General features: G+C 40.0%; 1 protein-coding gene across 2 annotated transcripts in view; it reads right to left on the bottom strand.

The window, feature by feature from the left end:
• Nucleotides 1-7201: 7201 nt before the first annotated feature.
• EPHA4 (EPH receptor A4) overlaps nucleotides 7202-19027 on the bottom strand; it is a 125679-nt gene continuing 113853 nt past the window's right edge. The window contains exons 15-18 of one of the 2 annotated variants that reach the window (XR_007358437.2): nucleotides 16559-16752; nucleotides 13948-14103; nucleotides 12793-13664; nucleotides 7202-9675 (exon numbers count right to left, since the gene is read on the bottom strand). Coding sequence is in view for 1 of the 2 variants with exons in the window: in XM_048864134.2 (XP_048720091.1) it covers nucleotides 13550-13664; nucleotides 13948-14103; nucleotides 16559-16752 (465 nt within the window). In the remaining variant the exon portion in view is untranslated. Of the gene's footprint in view, nucleotides 9676-12791; nucleotides 13665-13947; nucleotides 14104-16558; nucleotides 16753-19027 lie in introns of those variants that run through there. The other variant, XM_048864134.2, reaches the window with a different exon arrangement.

The raw sequence follows: 19027 nt of genomic DNA, 5'->3' as shown, positions 1-19027 counted from the left end.
CCACAACAATGGATACTTCAGCTCCACCCATACCCCCCCAAAAGTTCAGGTTGCTGTTACTTACATTACTTAGTGGGAGTAAATGGCTATTTCATGAAAGTGTTTTTAGACCATTCTTCTGATCTCTTGCCATCACCACTGAGGAAACCTTGGGCAAAAAGAAGGGTTTGTGTCATACCCTATAGGTGGTCTCTGCTGGCAAGGAAATCCACAGTCATGGGCCCTCTGTTGAAAATGCTCTACACTAGTCCCCAGATAGTTTCATTCCGGTGTCTTTCATCATGCATGGTGGGATGCAGAATAAGAAGAGTGGGTTCCAGCACACAAACAACTCTGAAAATGAGGACAAAGGCCTTGAATTGGCTCTGGAATGTAACCAGAAATCAATGGGGCACATGGGGGATTCTTTTTGGGCAGGCTGATGCATATTGTACTCATTGGATCTTCAACATGGAATTCACATTCATTCTCAGCTGTGAGTAATTTGTCTAAAATGGGAGAATACTAATCCAAGTTAAAAACAAAAGTAATGGAAATTTACTTTCATCATAAAAGTAAAGATAAGTCTCAGACTATGCAAATTGTGAAAATGGTACCGTCTTAGCATTGTCAGTCTTCTGGGTTAAGACTGATCTCATTTGCACCAGTGCAAATCAAGAGTAACACCAGTGAACTGACTTACTCTAGACTTACATGGGTGTCAATGAGATCAGAAGCTGACCCTTTGGCTTAGTTTTAGATTTGTTTTCCTTACTCATTGCCTTTGAGAAAGCCCTATTTACAAGCACCAGCTTGGACCTACAAGTCTAGAAAGCTCAGGAGTCCAACAACCCACCAACCACTTATATTAAACCATACAAAGTACCTTACCGGAGAGAGAAGTAGCCTGACTCTCTGTTAGAGCTCTATTGGATGGATGCTACCAAGCAATACACAAGGAAACAATTACCTTTATTGAGGCAGTATCCTAAAAATCCTTCTCAAAGGATCCACAGAAGTAGTTCTATCACTCAGCTCACATTGAACAAAAATAGAAAACACCTGTTTTCAAACTGGTATAATTGAGGAGCTCACCACCTCTATACCAACTCAAACTCTAATTCAATACAATATTTACAGTGTAATTCAAACACTGGTTTACTATGTCACTTACAAGTGATTTCCAAAATTAAAACAGCAGTGTGGGCTTCCTTAATACAAAAATAGCTCCTCCATAAACTTCCCAAAGTCAATCAACTAATTACGCTAAAGGTATTCAGTCAACCAGTGCTGATTGGATTTAGCAGTTTGCAATTGATTTTTTTTGTTACTTCAACTCCACCCACTTTCCAAACCAATTTTAAAAAAAGTTGCTGAGATTTTCCAAAGGCTCAGGAAGATAAGTGGGCTCCAAAACTAATCAACTCTAAAACTTAGGACCTGGGGAAGCCCTTCAAGGGGACTCGTAAAACCCAGCAAGAATTATGGGTTCCAACTTGAAGAGCAAAAACAAATGAAAAACAAAGCAACAACTACATTAAAAAAGAAGAAATGCTTGAAATCAATATTGCAGCAGATCATGGCTGTTTGAGGATAAAGTGATATACCCAGGTGCAGGAGAGATGCTGACTTAAGGTATCTAGTAATTGCTACCAAATAGTCTCACCTACCAACATGAAACCAGTGCAGAAGGAAAGCTATAACAAGAGCACACAATGCATGAGGAGTGAAACAGTGTCATCATGGATAAATCATTTTAAAAATTGCCACTGATACTTCTGAAAAATAATAGTTGGCTTATTAGGTTGCTTACTCCTCTGTGAAAGATCTGTGGCTCAACAAAAGACTCTGTATTCTACCTCTGCCATTCACTTTGCCTCTTCAGGCATAACTGAACAGTCTGCTGCATGTTTGGATTGTTGGATAATTGGGAGCACTTCTTGTTCATGTACACCTGGTGTTGTGCCCATGCCTGAAACTCAGTTAACAGAAAGAGTATGACTTCCCCTCCCCCATCTCCAGTATACTGGAGATCAAAAGTTGATGAATGAAACATAGGTGCCCTGTCTTCTTAAGAACCACAGCAGACCATTCTAAAAGCGTGTGCAGAAATGACACTCAAGTCTCCAAGGATCAAGTACCACAGTCCTAGCCCAGTTAGCCAAAAAAAATCCATCTGCAGTCACAATATGAACCTGAAAACAAATCTGAACCATGAGGGTATTAGGTTTTTGAGAAATAATACAATCTCTACTTGTGTGACTTCCCCTTCCCCCACTTTTAAAAGTTTCAATAGTGAAAATAATGAAAATCTATAAGGTTCTATGTTTTATAGTTAATGGGCAAGATCTTCAGCTGATGTAAATCAGTGTAGCTACGTTTAAGTCAATTTGAACTAAGTACAATTTTTCATTTATTTTACTGGTATATTCTTGTAGTGTCAGTTTCACTTGTTGGATGTGTGCATTTATTTGATTTTTTTTTTAAAAAAGCCTTTTTTAATTAAAAAAACAAACCAATTAAATGAATCAATTTTAATAGTCACCTTTTAACCTGGTGCATCACTGAAGTGTAGGTGAAAAGAGGGTAGTTGTTTAATACTTGTTGTTCATTGCAACTCAACACAACATTCTAGGCAGGAAGGAAATAACTTTTTCCGTGAATTCCCAGTGTGATTTTACACAGGGAGAAGTTGAACTGGGTGATTTTTTTTTTTTAAGTACATTTTCTGGAAAATACATTTTGGGCACCCAAACTATTTGTGAATGTAGGTCAAATTCAGTAAATCAATTCAGCCAAAAAACAAAACCAAAAAATTGAAAAGATTTTTGGAAATATCAAAATAGTTTGTTTTGAAAATGTCAAAATGAACTGTTTTGACAAGTTTGTTTCAAATGGGCTTTTCTTTTTAAAGTGAAATATGAGTTAAGTAAAATTTTCTAAACAAACAATTTCTGTCCTGAAAGTCAATTTGGACCTCAAAAACTGCCCCAATAAAACTGTTGTCAGCATTTTTTGACAAAAACATTTTGTTGAAATGTTTTCAACCTGCTCAAAGAGCAAAGAATATATTCATCTAAATTCTACTATTAACTAAATCCTTGCAACCCAATTGACTTCAAGACATCCTGAAAAATGAAAATGGTAGTGGAACAAACTTTCAGGTGGTGAAGTGTCCTTGTAACATAGTGTGCATAATGCAGCAGAATCCTTTGGCACATGATAAGGCAATTAGCTCATCAAGTAGCTTCAAAGATGCAACAATCTAATGGGCAAAATCTTGAGTAGTTTATGACATGAAAAGCCTGAACTAGATGTATAGCCTTGTAATTGCCACTTAATTTTTTAATACCTCAGTGCTTCTCCATCATTGAAGAACAATCATTTGTTATTCCAATGAATAGCTTCATCACTAATCTGTTCCCTGGGGATCAGATTTTTAAATGTCTTTACGTACCTAGAAATGCAGATAGGGGCTGAGGGGTATTTCAAACGGACCTAGCAGCCTAACGTCCATTGATTCTCCATGGACAATGCCTGACTGGCCATTGACTTCAATTGAGTTGAGTTAGGCCAGTGGAAGTGAGGTGAGAATCAGATTCCCAATGTTGTTTTTGTTTTGTCAGTCAACTTTTGACAGAAAACAATCTTCACAAGTTGAAGGCAGAACTTTGGCTTTGAAGTGTCTGGTGCAGTTTAAAGCATTTTATGGTGCATTGTATTAAACAGAATCCTATATAAGTAACTAAACACTATGAAAAACATGGATCTCATTACTTTGTTGGTCTGGTTTCAAGCTAGTAAACCACAGCAGATTACTGGGATATAATTGGCCCTTATCTGTTATGTATAGAATACTTTATTTATATATATTAAAACAAGTTAGTGAGTAGTCCTGTGGCTACTTTCTCCATCTGTGCATGTAAAATATATGCTTTAGTAAGTTGATTGGAATGGAATGCTTTAGATTTTAATTTTATTTTTTAGGCAAACTTGTACATATTCATAAAACTTTCTGTGAGGCTGCTGTAAACAAAGAATTATGTTCAGGGCCACTGCCAGAAATAAGATACGTCAGAGGTCTATTACCTATTCAATAGAGAATCAGTCAATGGCCCAAGGGTACTTCCTTAAAAGGGAAAGGGTAAAATAACTAAGGTCAAGGCCTCAGATGCATATAGTTTTAATCATATTGTTGATTTAAGAGTATCATGAGCATTTTTTGTAATTGTAAAAAAAAAAAAAAAAAAGCAAAATGGATTTTGACATGACTAGAATGGTCCCGCATCTGAAAATAAGTCATGCTTTTTCTCATACTCCACTACTCTAAACAGTCGTCATGAACCAAGCTGCATTCTTTGCAAGTAAGGGATGCAAAAACATGCTTTAGGTATATTAGCAGCTCATGCCCTTTCATCTCTCTTATTGTTCTCCTACTACAATATTTTTAGGCGAGAGAGAGAGAGGGTCAGAAAATTTTGGGGGTTTTTTTGGTCAAAAAAAAAAAGAAATGGAAACATTTTGTGAAAACATGTGGGTTTTGGTGGCATGGTTTCTTAGATGCAGGGTGAACTGTCTGGAGAGAGTGAAAGCCTAATCCAATAGATGGAAAAAAATTGATGTTTTGACACAATTCCGGGTTCACAAAAACCTTCTAAAGCTTTTGTTTTCATTCCAAAGTAGAATAAATACAAATACAAAACCTCTAAAGTTTTCCCAATAGGGAATTGTCATCTTCCGGCCAGCATGCATGCTCCCTATGTATAAATGGTAGGAGCATCCCATTGCTTGATATTTCTTCCCAAGTACAAATGATACAAACTTCAACAGTTTACTGCATATAAAGCATAACATATAGGGACTAATTCATCCATGGTGCAATTCCACTCCAACAAAGTTTCAGTCACGAGTCAGAAGCTAAATAAATCTTGAAGAGTAAATTTTCAGAAGGGCCGCCTCCCTTTTTGTGGTGCGTATGAATTGCATATAGTATTTAACTTCCCTATCCAGGATGATTAAGTGAACACTGATGCGATTGTAACGTGTGGTTCCAGAAAGTCTGTGTATTCCAAACATGATACTTGGACTACACAGTTGTACCCTTCAGCAATGTTTGGTTGCATTTGCTGAACGTGGGAGACTTTATTCTCATATAGTTAATAGAATTCCAAAGAGTTAAACACATGGCCTTTTTCAGTCTATTCTCATTCTTAAATAACGAAAAATGAGACAATACCTCTCAAATCTATTTCCAGAAGACCGCAACAGTAGTCTTAGCACATCTGAATGAATGCATTGTAGCCCTACAAGATTCTCCTTATACAATTTACATAGGTTGGAGACCTTCTGTAGCAGAAGCCTTCATTATTACACGTGCCTTACTTCTTAAATAGTTAAAACTCTGTGAATTATACTTCGAGCTACTTCAGTGTTTCCTTTGTTAGTGATAGGAGCTCGTAGCTGATTTAGTGGCACTAGTCTTTGACTAGCCAAAACTCTGCACACACAACAGGTGATAAAGGAGTTTGGTCATCTCTCAGAAGTTCCTAGTATGTTTCTCCACATCTCTCAACTACCCAATGCACAGTTTGCCAGAAGTACCCTCTGCGTATGAGAAGCCAGGTTTGGCGATTGGTAGGGGAGCCATACCCAGGTAATCCTGGCAAGTGACCTGCGCCTACATGCTGCAGAAGGCAATGCCCCCCCACCTCCCCACCCGAAATTGATCACTGCCAATCTGAGCAACTGGGAAAATTCCTTCCTGATCCCACATTGGGTGATCAGTTAGAACCTGAGCATGTGAGCCATTACCAGCCAGCCAAGCACCTGAGAGAAAGAATGCTAGGTGTCACCTCAGAGCCCTGAACCCTTCCCGTCCAGTGTCCTATCTGTACTTGTGGCCATCCCTAGTGCTTTAGAGGAAGGAGATTAAGAAAAACCTTAATAATGCATGGGGGAGAGGGGGACTTCCCTTCCCGACCCTTGCAGGTAGTTAGCTGAAACCCTGAAGCATGAGCTTTTAGGAACATAAAACATAAACCAGAAGTGAGCCCCAGGGCTTTTGATCACTGCTCCCTGCCATCACAAGCAACCCCCTCAGACAATTGCACTCACAGCTTTCTCCAGCTCTCTCTTAAAACAGATTGTTTGCCCTCCACAGTTTCTATTGGGAGGTTTTTGCAGAACCTTCCCCCGCCCTCCCATTGGTTAGAGACATTCTCATTTCCATCACTACCACTTTGCTTCGCCAATACATTCTGTATCCACCATTCCTGTTCCCTCTTTTTTTACCTGTTTTCCTGTCCTTTTCTTCACACTTTCCCCTTTCTGTTGTCTCACCACTCTCCCTGTGCCTCTGTCTTCTCCCCTATTCCACAGCCCCTAACTCTCTGTCTCCTCTTTCTCTCTTCTGCCATGTGTCTCCAAGAACATACCATTGGATTCACTCCTTATCTTGCAAATAGAAAAGGAGTACTTGTGGCACCTTAGAGACTAACCAATTTATTTGAGCATGAGCTTTCGTGAGCTACAGCTCACTTCATCAGAAGTGAGCTGTAGCTCATGAAAGCTCATGCTCAAATAAATTGGTTAGTCTCTAAGGTGCCACAAGTACTCCTTTTCTTTTTGCGAATACAGACTAACACGGCTGTTCTTCTGAAACCTATCTTGCAAATGTAACACAATAGCAGAGCAGCAGTGCCCATCACCTGCTGATGGACTGAAAGATTGAGAGTTGCATCGTTAGTGTTCCCACATTGTGTGTGAAATCCTGGCCCAACTGAAGTAAATTGAAAAACTCCCATTTGACTTCAATCAAGCTCGCAATTTCACCTCATGAGACGATAAAAGGCAGCATGGCAATATAGCAAGGAGCAGTCAAGGGAACAGTTGAAAAAGGGGCTATTCTCATTGTGAAGTGGAAACTGAAGTCTTAATAAACTTTAATAAGACCCCAAAATAAAAACTGTAATGACTGTTACACCTCCCCCCACCTAAACATCATCTGGAATACATTGGTATCTGTGTAAGGCGGGGGAGGGGAGAGGAATGGTGTACTTTAGTAAACGTCTGGATATTACGGCATTAATATGATGAGAGTGCACGTGTCACAAATACTGCAGAGAAATAACCAGTTTGGGGGCCGGGTAGTTTTGTGCTACGCCAAGCGCATTGTCAGCAAATGATCAAACATAAACAGTAGCAATAATTCGCATTAGCCACATTTGAGGTTTGTACAGTAACTACTTTATTGTTTTCAAATGCAAACTTTTGCATTGTTTGCTATTTTACAATTTTACAAACTAGGTATAAAAGACCATAAATAAATGACATAAGTTATGTGTACCTAAAATTCATGGGGGGGTGGGGGGATTACAAATTAAAATAGAAAATCTATGTCTAACCCAGAGTCTGTTCAAATTCATGAACCAAAAAATGCTGTTAGAATCTTTTTCTCGGTATGAACTAAATTATAATATGCCTCATACATTCTACTTTTAACCACAGTCCTTGCATATTCCAACATACTTACAGTGATACAAAAAAATAAATGCACTCTCTCTTTATTTCTTTGATTAGTATTCAGGATTTTTTTTCTGGTTATGAAAATGTCACATAAAAGAAAAATACTGCTTTTTAAGTCCTGTTTACTGGTGAAGTACCAGCCCTTTTTTTTTTTTTAATACATTTTTAAATACACAGATCCAATCACAAAGTTAGTACAGCAAGAAACCTGGACGAACATCAACCGGTGGTGTGGTGAGCAGAACAATTTGTAACAACGGCTTGCCATGCTAGAGAGACCTGTCGATGACGTCTTCTGTAAGAGGGAAAAGATGGAAGCAAAGTTTGTAGTAACTTGTTTACTTTTTAACTCAAGCTCTGTTTAGAACATTTAACTGCAATTTGAATGTGCTGGGTTTGCAATGCACACTTTCGCTCCCTGACTCCTTGACAGTGTTGTATGGGAAACCATACAACTACATGAGCTTTCCCCCCATCTCAGCTATATTGATCTTTAATTTGTGGTTCATGAGAGCACGTAACATTATTTTAATAAAGAATATAAAGGGGCCAGGAGAGAAGGAGGAAATAGAAGTAACTCTGAGTCATTTCTTTACGGCTCCATTCAATGTGGCATGCTCTTTTAACGTGGCAACATCCATACTTTGTTTTGGTTTTTCCAATGTATGTTTGACTGATTGCTTCTCCTAAGCATATCTGTTGCTGAATTCAAAATGTGGAATGGCAGCACCTTCCCCAGACTCTAGCATACATCTATACTTCAAGTATAGTTTACAGAAAATAAACAGTGAACGCTCCACACTCAGTAAACTTTTCTAGGTAGTACCGGTAGGTTGTTAGCACTGGTCTTTGGGCCACAGAAATTACCTTGTACATTAATTCACCTATCCTTTGGCTAAGGAGACTAGGAACGTGACAAACTTTTGCAACCCTTTTGTTAACAGCTGTAATCTTAAACGTCTCTTGCAATTTAATTTCCTTAACTGTTGCTGGGAGAAAATGAAGTATTTGACTGTCAGCTACAGGACACATGGTTCTCACAGCTGGCACACTGAGCAATGTGCTTCTGTGAATGAATAAGAATTGCATATATTTGTTTGCATTCAACAAGTCTTTAAAATCTTCTTTTTGCAGATAAAAAAGGCTACGTAAGAGTTCAGTTCAGGGTTACCAGTGGACGGATACAGGCATTGTCGCCCGTCAACTTTTCATCAAGAAACTGGTGTTTTTGATCATGAACAGGTCTTGATAAGAATAAGTGATATTGATGGAAAGCTTTATCACCGTTATGGATCTCATTATTCATCACTCCACAACTGAAGTGAAATTGCCCCTGTTCTAGGCTGCAGAACCAGTCGTTAAGGTTAGTGTGGCAGCTACAAAATACATTTACAGATACAGAAATTTAAACGTTTTTGTGTGTGTGTTTTCTTGCTACTGTTGCAGACATCATCTACTGGCCTGCTTTCTCGTGTAACTCTTCAACTAGCAAGGGACGGAACCCAGAGCTCCCAGAGATACTTTCAGCACATTCCCAGGCAATTCTACACATGCAGTGATGCAGACGCACGCAAACACACACGCACATTTGGAAGAGATAAGAAGTCCGTTACCAATTCGAAGAAAAAAATACATATATATTTATATCACTGCAATGGCACATTTTGTGTAAAATGTCACTTCAGCAATGTATATAGGCAGCTCACGTGAACTGGGTTCTGTGTCACGGCATCTGACTTGGCGTCCATGGTAATATCTGTAGTGCTCTGTCACTTGCACTCAAACAAGATGCAGCAGTGACATGAGAAGGGTACGGTGTGGAGGGGAATCAAAATATATAAATAAAACGGTAAGAGGGAAGAAGCGGGGGGAGAGGGGGGAATCCCAGAAGTCTGAAGGGCTTTGATACAGTACATTCCTCAAATGACAACTGGAGAACAGATATTGAACCTTATAGTCTTTTTGTTTTGTTTCAAAGCAAAAAGGGAAATTAAAAGTCCCCACTCTTCAGGGACTGATTCCACTTATCGAGTGTCTGTGTTCCCCAGAATCAGTGCTGGTGAAGCAGGGCTTGTGGAATCTGGAAGGCTTCATGTGTGGTCTTTTGTTCTCCCATGGTCAATATGATCAATAGGAAAGGCTGTCAGGCCAAGGAAGCAGAATCTATTTTCCCTGTAAAAAGGAAACAGGAACACATTAGATCAAATACAAACTACTGGACAAACGCAGCTACAACAGCACCTGGACAGCAGCCATTTGGATTTCCTAACGAAGTTGCCACTGCATCTTACCCCTAGGTAATGAGGTTCCCTGCCCAAATAGGCAGGTGTGGGAATTGGCCAGTTTGCACAAACGCACAACTGTCTTATTTTTTTCCTTTTAAATTACGCTTGTATGGTTATTGTCTGTATTTAAGTGTGAAAACAATATTCTGGCTCACTGAATAGTTTAAAGAAATAACATAGGAAGGAAAGGTTCATGAAGGCGCAGGATTTCTAATTGACTGTGTTCTATGTGCACTGCTCAGAAACGGTAGTACTAATGGAAGTCCAAGCACTAACAGTGCCTTCTGTTACCCCAAAGTATGTCACTGTGTCTTCCAGGAGCAGCAGAGTTAATCCCCACAAATCACAGCAAGGTGTGAACAATGGAGGATCTCCAAATGCACGGAAAGGAAAGGAACAATTCCCACAGAGAGGTGCTGTAAATGGTTTATATTAGCAGGGGAACAGAGAACCACACCAAAGCCAATTGTGTATGTGCGTGTGTGTCAGCAGCAAGGAAACAGTGGATCAACATTGCATTTCCTTGTAGCCCTGACCCACTATGCCATTCTTCCAAAGGCAAGCAAATGTGTTCAGGTGCTTATTATTGTGAACTGATGAATCCTGGACTTATTTACAGGCAACGTAACTGGGTAACGTGGGTAGGTACAACAAAATTAAAAACACTCCCAGCAGGTGGGGAAAATGACTTCCAAATGAGACAAAGGGAGTTTTGTTTCAGCGTGGACAGAAAGTACAATTCACATGTATATATGAAGAATTCCCACTGGAATTCATGAGCATCTTGTTGGCTAAACTAATGGCAGTATAGCCTGCTTATGACCAGTACAAAGATCAGCGTGTGCTCCTGTGTATGCAATTTTCTACTAAAACCACACGCAAATGTTTAAAAAAAAAATAGCTCATGGATTTATCAGGTCACTTTAGTGAAGTGAACTTCTTTTGTAATCCCTTTTTGCTAGGAAGCTTTCATTTCCCTTGCAGCAGAATTGACACCCTGCAGTTTCCCAATGCAAAGTCCTGAGTGGAAACATCATTCATTAAAAAACGAAGGATAAATTGCTAGAACAGTAAGCTGTGTAGCACTGCCATTGTTCTCCTTGCTTTGCATCAGATCAGCAGGATAAAGACAACTGACACTTCTTTTAGTGAAGAAAAAACACTATTTTCCATTTAAGTTCTGTTTTTACTACCCCTTCAGTTTGACTTACACACACACACACACAGAGCTTTCCTCCAGTTAAAAACATGTTCATGTTCTTGCCCACTCACCACTCTCATTTGATCACAGTGAAGTTCAGTGCTGCCACTCACCCTGTAAAATTTAGTTTCTGAACGGCCTTCACAATTTTCATATTAAAAAGAAAATATTAAAATACTCTGACCTTATTGTTACTAGATGTCAACCACATAATTCTCCAATTTGTTCAGAGAATTGGGTACATTTTGCTTTTATTTAAAAGATAGCCTTGACTTTCTATAGCAGGTTGAGAGCAAGGGGAAGCTAAAATGTCTCTGAACTGAACAAAGGATATTTGTTGGCAAAGTACAAATGTCAGATCTTTCAAATGAATCTCCAGGTCTTACATCCTCCAGCAAAATGATGTTAAAACATGATGGTCTAAGTAGTTTTTGAAACAAATCTCAGATTCCTCCCAAATAGAAAAGCTCTTATGAGTAATGTTGCAAAAAGGTTTTTACTAAGTTGTAGTGATTTTACAGGTCCCAAATTTAGGATCCCACATTCTGAACAACTTGCTTTCAGAATAAGCTGGGGTATGGGGGTTGGGGAGAAAGCTAGTGGTTCAAATCAGCAAGTTATTGTTACACGTGACAAAAAATGATGAGTGTGACTTGACTGAACAAGTCAAACTTGCCGTATCAACAAAGTCAGCTGTTTTGGATTCAGAATAAATACAGTGACTTTAAACTTCAACATACCAAGCTCAGTCTTTTGGAAGCTGCTGTCAGGTGTAGAGGTGGACCAAAAGTTCGCCCTACTAAGACTCTGTCTGTTATTCACAAAACTTTGCAAATCAATGCTCAGGGGCATGAACGTCCTCTTCTCTACACCTCCATATCAAAGCACAAATGGGTCTGGTACTCAGATACACTAAGGTCTGGCAAGGTACTACTGCTCTGGCAGTGTAAAAGGATCTTAAAGGGAGCGTACGTGTAATTTATGCCCAATTTAAGGCCTCTTTACACTGACAGAACAGTATAAATGGATCTTAATACAAATAAAGCTCAAGCCCAAATGGAGCTCTTTTGATCTCACCAAACTGAATCCCCAGGTGAACAAACAAAAATGCAGGGATCTCCCAGAGTAACATTTTTGTTTCATGTGTAGCCATCACTACACACTAGCTCACATCTGCAAACGGAAGAAAAAAGGCATGTGTACTTCCATTTTACTCCATTCTTGGTCACATAACACCACAGATGTGACAGCAGAGACCCAACTTCAGCCTAAAAGAAGGTTAGAGGGTTTGCTCTGATTGTTTTACCTACGCAGGGTATATCATGTTTCCAAAGACAGAGGGAAATCTTATATTAGTGGTTCCCCTCCAATAGTACGTTTACCAGTACTGCTGCTTTTAGGCATTAGTGCCTATTTCTCTGTTTTCCCACCACTACTGTAGAGTCCAATCCTTTACCCACCACTGAGAAATCAACAGGAACAGCGTCAGACTCTTCATGATGAACTGTGCACCAAAACCATCTACGTCCCATCGTCTGCACACATTTCAACCCACAACTGAGCTTGCAAGCGAGACAAAGGTTTGGAACAGCCCAATTTCCATTGTCAGTGAAGAGTGCATGCAACTGAATGTGATGCAGTAGGAACAGCTGAGCTTAGTCTGGCAGACTAGTACAGGTTTATCCAAAATAGTTGGAACCACAGTCCTACATGCATTTTCTTCCACACAGTATTTACAGGTGACAGTATAGTTTAAAAAAATAAAAACACCAGGAATAGAATGGAGGCTATACTTTCACTGACCTTTTCAGTGTTGCAAGAGTGATTGCTCCTTCAAAGGGGAAAGGGATGTGAGTCTGGAAGTTTCACAGTCAAGATTGTCACAGCTGACTGTCAGTAAGACGTTTGGAAAAGGTTTACAGATTTACAACTCAGTATGGCACAACAACAGCCAATAACAAACCCCGCAGAAGTCCAGTTTTGTCCAGTAATCCTCAGGGTGGGTCATCCCCTATCTCACCCTGTAAATGGGTAAATCACTAATTGAGAGGCACCGATCAGCCAAACAATAGTCTCACTGAGGTTTCCGCACGGGTATCAGTGACACGCTGAGTCTGCAGAAAAGATCATGGGTAGACTCTTCGTTCCAGTGAAAGATGCACAACCATGGTTTATCCCACAAATAAAATACTGTGGTTGTAATCCCCAGGTCATTGGGGGAAGGAAGAATAATTATTTTTTAAGCACAGTATCTGGCAGCAAACACAGCATCAAAACTTGAATGTGATGTTATATTTATATAGATACATGTATTTTACATATCGTTGATCAACAGAAGCATATTCCAAGAAACAATTTGTTCCAGGTCTGGTTTAAAATGACAGCTTGTCATTTCGGTAGGGCCCCCTTCCCCACAGTTTCAGCAATCTGTACACCAAGCAATGCTGCAGATCTTTATTTCAAAGGGCAAGGAGACGACGTAAAAAAAGTGCAGTTCTTCAATTAAAGTGCATGGATGAGGTAAACTAATTTCAAGAGTTTGAGTTTATTCCGTACTGGCTCAGACGGGAACCATCCTGCCGTGCATCTGTTGCATTTGGGTCCGCATTGCCTGGACGCTGCTCAAAATCTTGTTCTGGTGCGCAACGGTGGTAATCCCAATTCGTGTCAGATCACTGATTAAAACAAGAAAAGAAGCAGAGGGCTGAGAACTTTGTGTTAAATGCTGATGCAAAGCAACATATGAGAGTCAACCACATGTAATACTGCAAAAGCAAGGCAGATGTATAGAAATGTTTAATTAAATAACTGAAGGCATTGTGGAGGTATTTTAAAGTTCTACTCCATCCAAATGAAAGGCATTCCATTCCTTTAATGAGCGTAATGATATGCAGCACAAAGCAAAAGAAGCCGATTAAATCCAGATTTACCAGTTTTTGTTATACGCTGAGTACTTACTCCTGGTTCATATGTACCACAGCCTCTAGGGTTGTATAGCCAGCAGCTGTGAAGTTATCCTTATATCGATCCATTTTAATGGCCTGGAGCCAATCCCCCACAGAAACAACGGCTGAGAATTCCGGAGAACTCGGATCCAACAGGGCAGTGTTTGGTCTAGGAACAGAAAATACATGGGCAGATAACAGGTATTAGCTGGTTTACAGAACAAATTTTAAGCTCCACAATGATTATGCTGTGACTAGGCAAAACATACCATCAGTTCAAATAAGGGCGGCATGTTGCAGGTAACTAGTAAAAATTGGGGCTCATGCACTATAAAAATGTAACCAACGGCAAATTTAGCAACCATATAAGAACAGGCCAATTTGCCCCAAGAATGAATTTGATCCCTGGTGTCTATTGTTACCTTCAGTTGTAAATCAAATCATTGTGCCCTTTATAGTTTAAGCCCCAGATGCAACAAAGTTCATGGAAAACACTTTTATTACAATGTGCTCGGCAAAGGATGAGGTCCTGAATGCTGGAACATGTTCAGGCTACTGTGTCTGTATCCTGCATACAGCAATTCAAGACTTGCCAATCTTGCATATGTCACACCTCAGTTCAACAACTACAGAAACACTACTGAAGTATGAGCAGAAGAACTGTGAGCTCAGAAACTGCCAGACTGGATTGGCGCTCAAACCTCAAGGAGAGTTCATCTCAGGTAGGTTTCTAGCCAGGTTTGCAAGCAGGCTCAGTGCATTCAAACAAACTCAGACAGCAGGGAGTTAATCCCCTCTTTAATCAATCCATTCCTGAGCAGCACGTATGCAAGGAGTGGTGGGAATAATGGTTTGATCTTTGTTTGCTCTGTGGACTGTGCTTCTTATTTTCCATTGTAGAGATTCTGGAATAATTATCTGAACAAATTCAATGCCCATTTAATAGCTCATTTATTATTTTACGTATTTTGAAAATTGCAATGGTTTTCATTCAGCCACTGTAAATTACTATCATAGATCTAAACAAAGCAAATGCCATCTTGATCATTTATTTTAAAATGCACAGAATCAAAGACTAGGTGTTCTACAGTGCTATTATATATTGTCCAGAGGGACTGGGTTCACGTTGGTAGCACTTACACAACTTTTACCATACTTTCTTGCAGTCTGTTCGGTGTCCCTTTTCATATTATATATAATGCATACACTACCATTTACAGTCTATTATCAGTCTCGATATATAAAGGCATACCCATATATTTGTTTGGATTTCATGCTCCAAGGAAAAGAAGTCTACAAACGGGATTTGAATGTAGGGAGAAGGCACACACAACAGGCTGTAAACTATTGTAATAATAACTAAATGTAGTCAAAGACATGTTATCTGTGAGTTGGAATCAAATCAAGTTGGAGGAGATTAAACAGTTGTTATTATGACTCTCTCCTTCTTAAATTATTTAAACCACAGAGGTGGATACACACGCCAGGCTACAGCTGCAATTAGGGCAAGCTGGAGGAAGTGTGGTGATAGTGGCCTCAGAGGACTAATAACCTGTCTTTGGTAATGTAAATGGTAAGCAATAGTCACAGAGGGATCCACTAGTTTAAAAGTGAAAAACAGCTTTTCCCATTATGCTGGCCTGCCAGCGGCTGAATCAGGAACGGTCTGGCCTCTGTTACTGCTCCACTGATTCAGAGATACTCATTCCAGGCAGCACAGAGAATATATATCTTACTTCCTTTCTGTTCAGGGATTGGATCATGTTTAGGATGTTTTTCCTCCACCCTCATTCTTTGCTAATTTTCGTCTCCCTCCAGACCCTTCCACTTATTCATTTCAAGCGGACTTAATTTTGCTTTAAAAGCAGACAACAAACACTCTCAAATAAAGGTTCAGATCCTCAGCTGGTGTTAGTTGGTGAAGTTCCACTGATTTCAAGAGTTCCACTGGTTTGCACCACCTGAATATCTGGCCCAAAATTAAGATCTCTTTAACAGCTTTGAAATTTCCTTGCAACATAACACAGGATCCGTAGAGACATGAAACGTTGTCTTGCCACAAAATCAAATTCAAATTCACATAATAATTAATCCACGCCTTCACTGTGCCCACAAGGCTTTGGCTGTAATGCTCATTTGCAAATCCTACCTAGGGTTTATAAAACTTGATGATGTACTTTTCCCTTTAGGAAACCAGGTCACTCCTGCTAATTACGTTGCACTGAAGCAGACCCCTTCAGGATCTTTTATTGAAAAAAAAGAGAGACTCAGCATGTCTTGTTTTGTCAAGAAAACATCACTTGATTGCATCAGATCTTTTCAAAGCCACCCTTAAATCTAGGTTATAAAAACATTCGGAGCTGGTAGGATAAAGCAATTGCTTTCCTTATTCAGTTTCTGCTTTCACAGAGCCAGGAGCAACTGGGCCCCACAGTGTGGTCGGATGGAATGTCGGCGTAACCCCAGTGGGAAACAATCTTCCACTGGATAAAAAAGGGCTGTGCAGTCTAGCAAGCGCTGGGATGCACACCTTAATGTGAGTACCGAAGTTTAGGTGAGTTACAGCTTGCCTGTCACCTCTAATATATTCCCTCATAAATCACCATTAAGAAAGCACAGCTGACCTGGAGTTCTCGGTGCCTGTCCTCTTCAAGCTGTTGGGGTTGCGGATGAGTTTGTCCAGCATGTTGACAATCTGTCCAAATTTAGGCCTGTCGCCGCGTTCCTTCTGCCAGCAGTCCAGCATCAGCTGATGGAGAGCGATGGGGCAGTCCATTGGGGGTGGCAGGCGATACCCTTCCTCAATGGCTTTAATAACCTATCCACAGCACCATTAAACACAGTTAGAGAACTTCACAGACTGTAGCTGTGTATAAACCATTCTAGGTTGACCCTAAGCATGGAAACAAACCCACAACAAAACGAAACAATGTGGAAAATAAAATTCAAACTCAAGCTGTTGCTGAGGCCTACCTACTCTCACCATTTCCTTTTGAGAATTCAGAAATTAATTAAGGTTTAAAGCTAGTGAAGATGAGCACATTTAGGGAACATCTATGGTGCAGGGAAGACAATCACATGCATTTCAAGCTCATGACTGGGGATAAATATCACAAACATTTGCTGCATTAGGTATGGCTTCTGAAGCACACATGTCTTCAAAGATGCTGCTCATTGACGAGCCACACACCAAAATAACACAGACAGGGATCACTGAATTTCAGTGGGGCCAGAGTTAAGCTGCTAGTCGTCATGGATAGGGGTGAGGAGGAGCAATGCCACAACAGGAATTTCAGCCAGTTCTGAGGACAGCACCTCGGAGCTAGAGCTCCTCACACTCTTTCTCAGGGTGCAGCTTGTGCTCCCCGTCCTCTTGAGCTAACTTAGCTCCACTAGCACAGGGCCTGTTCTCTCTCTCTCTCCCCAGTTGTGGCTGGTTGATATGCAAGAGGGAGGGTAAGCCTCCTTCCATCCTCTTCCTCCTCTTGCACATCCCCAATCTGCCTACTGTGTCAGTTAAAGCATGCAACCTGATCCAAAGCCTGACTTTATGCAACTACCTCACACCTTCTGTACATATGGCTCATTACTATCCGGTGGCAGTCTGGCAATCTATGTGGTCATTCCAAGATCCTGTTCCTACTAGATGGTACCCACATCACAACCCTTTTCCCTATCACAGCTGGAACTAATGGGCACCCTTGTTGGCAGACTTAGCAGAGAACAAAGACCAATAGTCCATGAATCAATATTCCAGTAGACGGAATTATGCTGTTACCTCTACAGCTGGTCTCTAGAATAGTGGCTAAGATACACTGCCTGACAGTCTGGAGATGCTTGCACTGCCTCTGATCATTCAGAGAATAAGGAGACCTAGTGTTGCCTGGGCAGTCAATCCAGTACTTTTCACAAACCACCCATCACCACTGCATTGTCTTTCCTTGCCTATGTAATTCTCTATGTATGATGTGAGCTGCACAACACTTCTTCCGTTAGGATCCACAGACAATACCACAGCTACTTCACCAGTTTTTGGATCTATCTTGACCCATCAGACAGGGGAGGCATCTGCAAACCCACTTCTGTATTGCTCTGAATGACCTATCATTGCTAATGAAAATACATTGCGTTTCCAAGGTGCATCTGGTGCTTTGTTTTCTTGTAAAGCCTTGATGACTTCCTGTTGATATAGGAGAGCAAGGCAGGGTGCCAGAGGAGACATCCACATCAGAAGAAAATGTAATTACATTCCCTTTTTTAGATTAAATGCCATCCACACATAAATGCTCTTTGAAAATGTTCAGCTCCACATAAGAATGTGGATGACTTGTAAAATGTTATTTAACTTCCCACCTTTGACTCCATGACCATATATTCCGGTTAACTTTTCCCCACTCCTTTATTTGCTTATAAAACCCTTTGGGAAAGGGATTATGGCCAGCCCATGTCTCATTTTCACAGGAAATATTTGTTTTATTTAGTAAAAATTCTATTAGCGCAGACCCTTATTAGTATTATTATTAAAGAACTCTTCTGAAATAGCAGCTATTGTGTGTACTCCCCCTTGGAACAGGATGAAGTAGTCCAGATGGTACTGTTAAAAGGGACTTGCATAATTTAAGAACAGTCATTTAGTGAAGCTGCTTTTTAATGTCCTCTTGGGGCAACTATTCCATTCTCAAGGGATGCTTTGAGTGATAATCACAGTTATACCTTGTATGTGTTGTTCTGAATATTGTAAAAGAAATAAAGTTATCTGAACAACAAATAGTAATAATTTCAAGTATACTAGGGTTTGGAAAATTAACTCTTAATGGGAAGCCCCATAAATTCAAGAGTTTTTTTCCGAATAACCCTCAGTGAAGTGGAAGTTTAATATCAATATTCACATTGTCCTTCTCTTTTTAACATAATTATTTCTGAAATGTTTTAAGTGAGAATTTATGAACATTTCAGCTCCACTCCTCACTCTTCTATCTATTTCCTTTAAAACTGTTTACAAGTCCTATTGACTTTTAATGGGACTTAAAAACTTGCTTAAGTGCTTTTCTGGGTAGGGATCCTTTTTTGGATCAGGGTCATTGTGTTTTCTG

Source organism: Caretta caretta, chromosome 9, assembly GCF_965140235.1.
Source record: "Caretta caretta isolate rCarCar2 chromosome 9, rCarCar1.hap1, whole genome shotgun sequence".
NCBI classification, from domain to species: domain Eukaryota; kingdom Metazoa; phylum Chordata; order Testudines; family Cheloniidae; genus Caretta; species Caretta caretta.
Note: the sequence above shows the minus strand (reverse complement) of the source record. Positions and strands in the feature narration are given on the sequence as shown.